General features: G+C 36.0%; 1 protein-coding gene across 1 annotated transcript in view; it reads right to left on the bottom strand.

Moving 5' to 3' along the window:
* NEO1 (neogenin 1) overlaps nucleotides 1–1957 on the bottom strand; it is a 208351-nt gene that overhangs the window by 127133 nt on the left and 79261 nt on the right. The window contains exon 3 of the mRNA XM_045285664.1: nucleotides 715–1032. Coding sequence (XP_045141599.1) covers nucleotides 715–1032 — 318 coding nt within the window. The remainder of the gene's footprint in view (nucleotides 1–714; nucleotides 1033–1957) is intronic.

Below are 1957 nucleotides of genomic sequence, written 5' to 3'. Positions count from 1 at the left end.
ACCTTAAAATACACACACACACACACACACACACACACACACACACACACACGGGCTGCCAAAAAGTGTGCGAGAAAATTCCATTATCTTTTCATTATATTTTTCCACAAACATTTTGAAGCCCCCTCATAGTCTAGAGTTTTGACAACTGCGGCAGTTCGTGATGTCATTTAACTGCTAATTGTAACTAAAAGAACTAGACTCTGACTATACTGAAAAGTGGTCTATGCTAAGTAGGATAAAAGTTAGCAATCAAAGTGACTCATTTCTCGTACACTACTGCTTCCTCTGCCAATGTCTAAGTTAAAAGAAAAACAAAATAAAACCAAAAAACACAAGTTAAGAAGAACATCTCAGTACTTCTGATGGTAACTTTAACCCCTTGGTGAAGTCCTACAGTTTTTCTTCCTACAGAACAGCCTCGTACAGTCACATATGAGAGGGCTTCAAAAAGTTTTGGAGAAAATAGAATGAAGAAATAATGCAATCTTTCCACAAAATTTCTGAAGTCTTTTTGTACAGTGTGTGTGTGTGTGTGAGAGAGAGAGAGAGAGAGTGTGTGTGTGTGTGTGTGTGTGTGTACACACCCTCAATTGCTACTTGTTAAATACTATTTGTTGTTACCAATTAAATGAAAACTCCAGGATAATACTGCTTTTGCCAATATTTACTATTTACCCAAATTTGAAAATACAAGCACAATGTTTAACTTACCTGCTACTGTAAGTTTGGCTGTTCTACTGATGATAGTTCCAAGACTCTCAACTGTGGCCACACACTGGTAGTAACCTTCATCAGGTTTATTGTGTTTGGAATGTACCACATTGCTGATAAATAGAGAGCCATCTGGAAGAAGCTGGCGTCGGTCATCTGAAGCTAGGTTTAAAAAAGTCCCGTCTTTTTTCCATTCAATCTTGGGAGAAGGTTCAGAGTAGGCTGAACAGTTTAACACGACGGAAGAGCCTCGAACCGAGAGGGTATCCACTGGCTCCACCAGGAAATAAAATGGAGTGAATGTTCGAACGCTGGCACCTATAAAATAAAATATAAAATAACGTTTAAGTAAATTTTTCTCTGATTTCCATAAGAAATAACATGTAAAAATTATTCTTAAATGGTTATGCCCTTAAGTTATAAGTAAAAGTATAGTCAGTTACCTACTAAGGCTTAAAAAACATTTTACTATGAAAGCAAAGTTAACCCACATAAAAAGGATATTTGAAAAAATGACCATGGTAGCTGAGCTAATCAGGTCTTGCTAGATGATATGAGGCTCTTGTAAACATTCTTTAAGTTATAGGCAAGATATTTAAATACTAAAATTACTTTATTCAAATGTTCTAGGCCACAAAAAGGAGAGAAAATTTAAAAGACTTCTTGTTAATAAGGCTTCATGCCTATGTTCATCACCTTTTGTATTTCTTTCCTAAATCCACTACACATATAATAGTGGATATATTTGTCCATTTTTCTAATGGAGTACTCATTCTCTTGACCCCAAAGCAACCTTTGGGCATAGTTATCATGTTGAGTAAGCCAGCATTGTGCTGCTAACCCGTAAGGTCAGCAGTTCAAACTCACCAGTTGCTTTGTGGGAGAAGGAGGAGGCTGTCTGCTCCTGTAAAGAACCTCTATCTAGGGTCCCCACAAGTCAGAACAGATTCAGTAGCAGTGGGTTTGGGTTTTTTAAATCTTAATTTTGAAAATATTCATTTTTCTATTTTAGCCTTATGATTTTCATAAGAATAAAAAAATTAACTACTTAAGATGAGCTCTGCTATACTCTTCAAGATCTTCATTTCTCAAGATTATTAAAACCTCCAGCCTTATTTTCTTCTAATACTTTTGTGGTTTCGTCTTTCACGTTTAATCCTCAAGGAGAATTCATTTTTATACAAAGCACATGGTTTGGATCAGCTTAATTTGTTTGCATTCTTGGCAAGTTTGTTTCAACACC

This window comes from Echinops telfairi, unplaced genomic scaffold (assembly GCF_000313985.2).
Source record: "Echinops telfairi isolate 266 unplaced genomic scaffold, ASM31398v2 ScPeMD7_7475;HRSCAF=8513, whole genome shotgun sequence".
Classification (NCBI taxonomy): Eukaryota; Metazoa; Chordata; class Mammalia; order Afrosoricida; family Tenrecidae; genus Echinops; species Echinops telfairi.
Note: the sequence above shows the minus strand (reverse complement) of the source record. Positions and strands in the feature narration are given on the sequence as shown.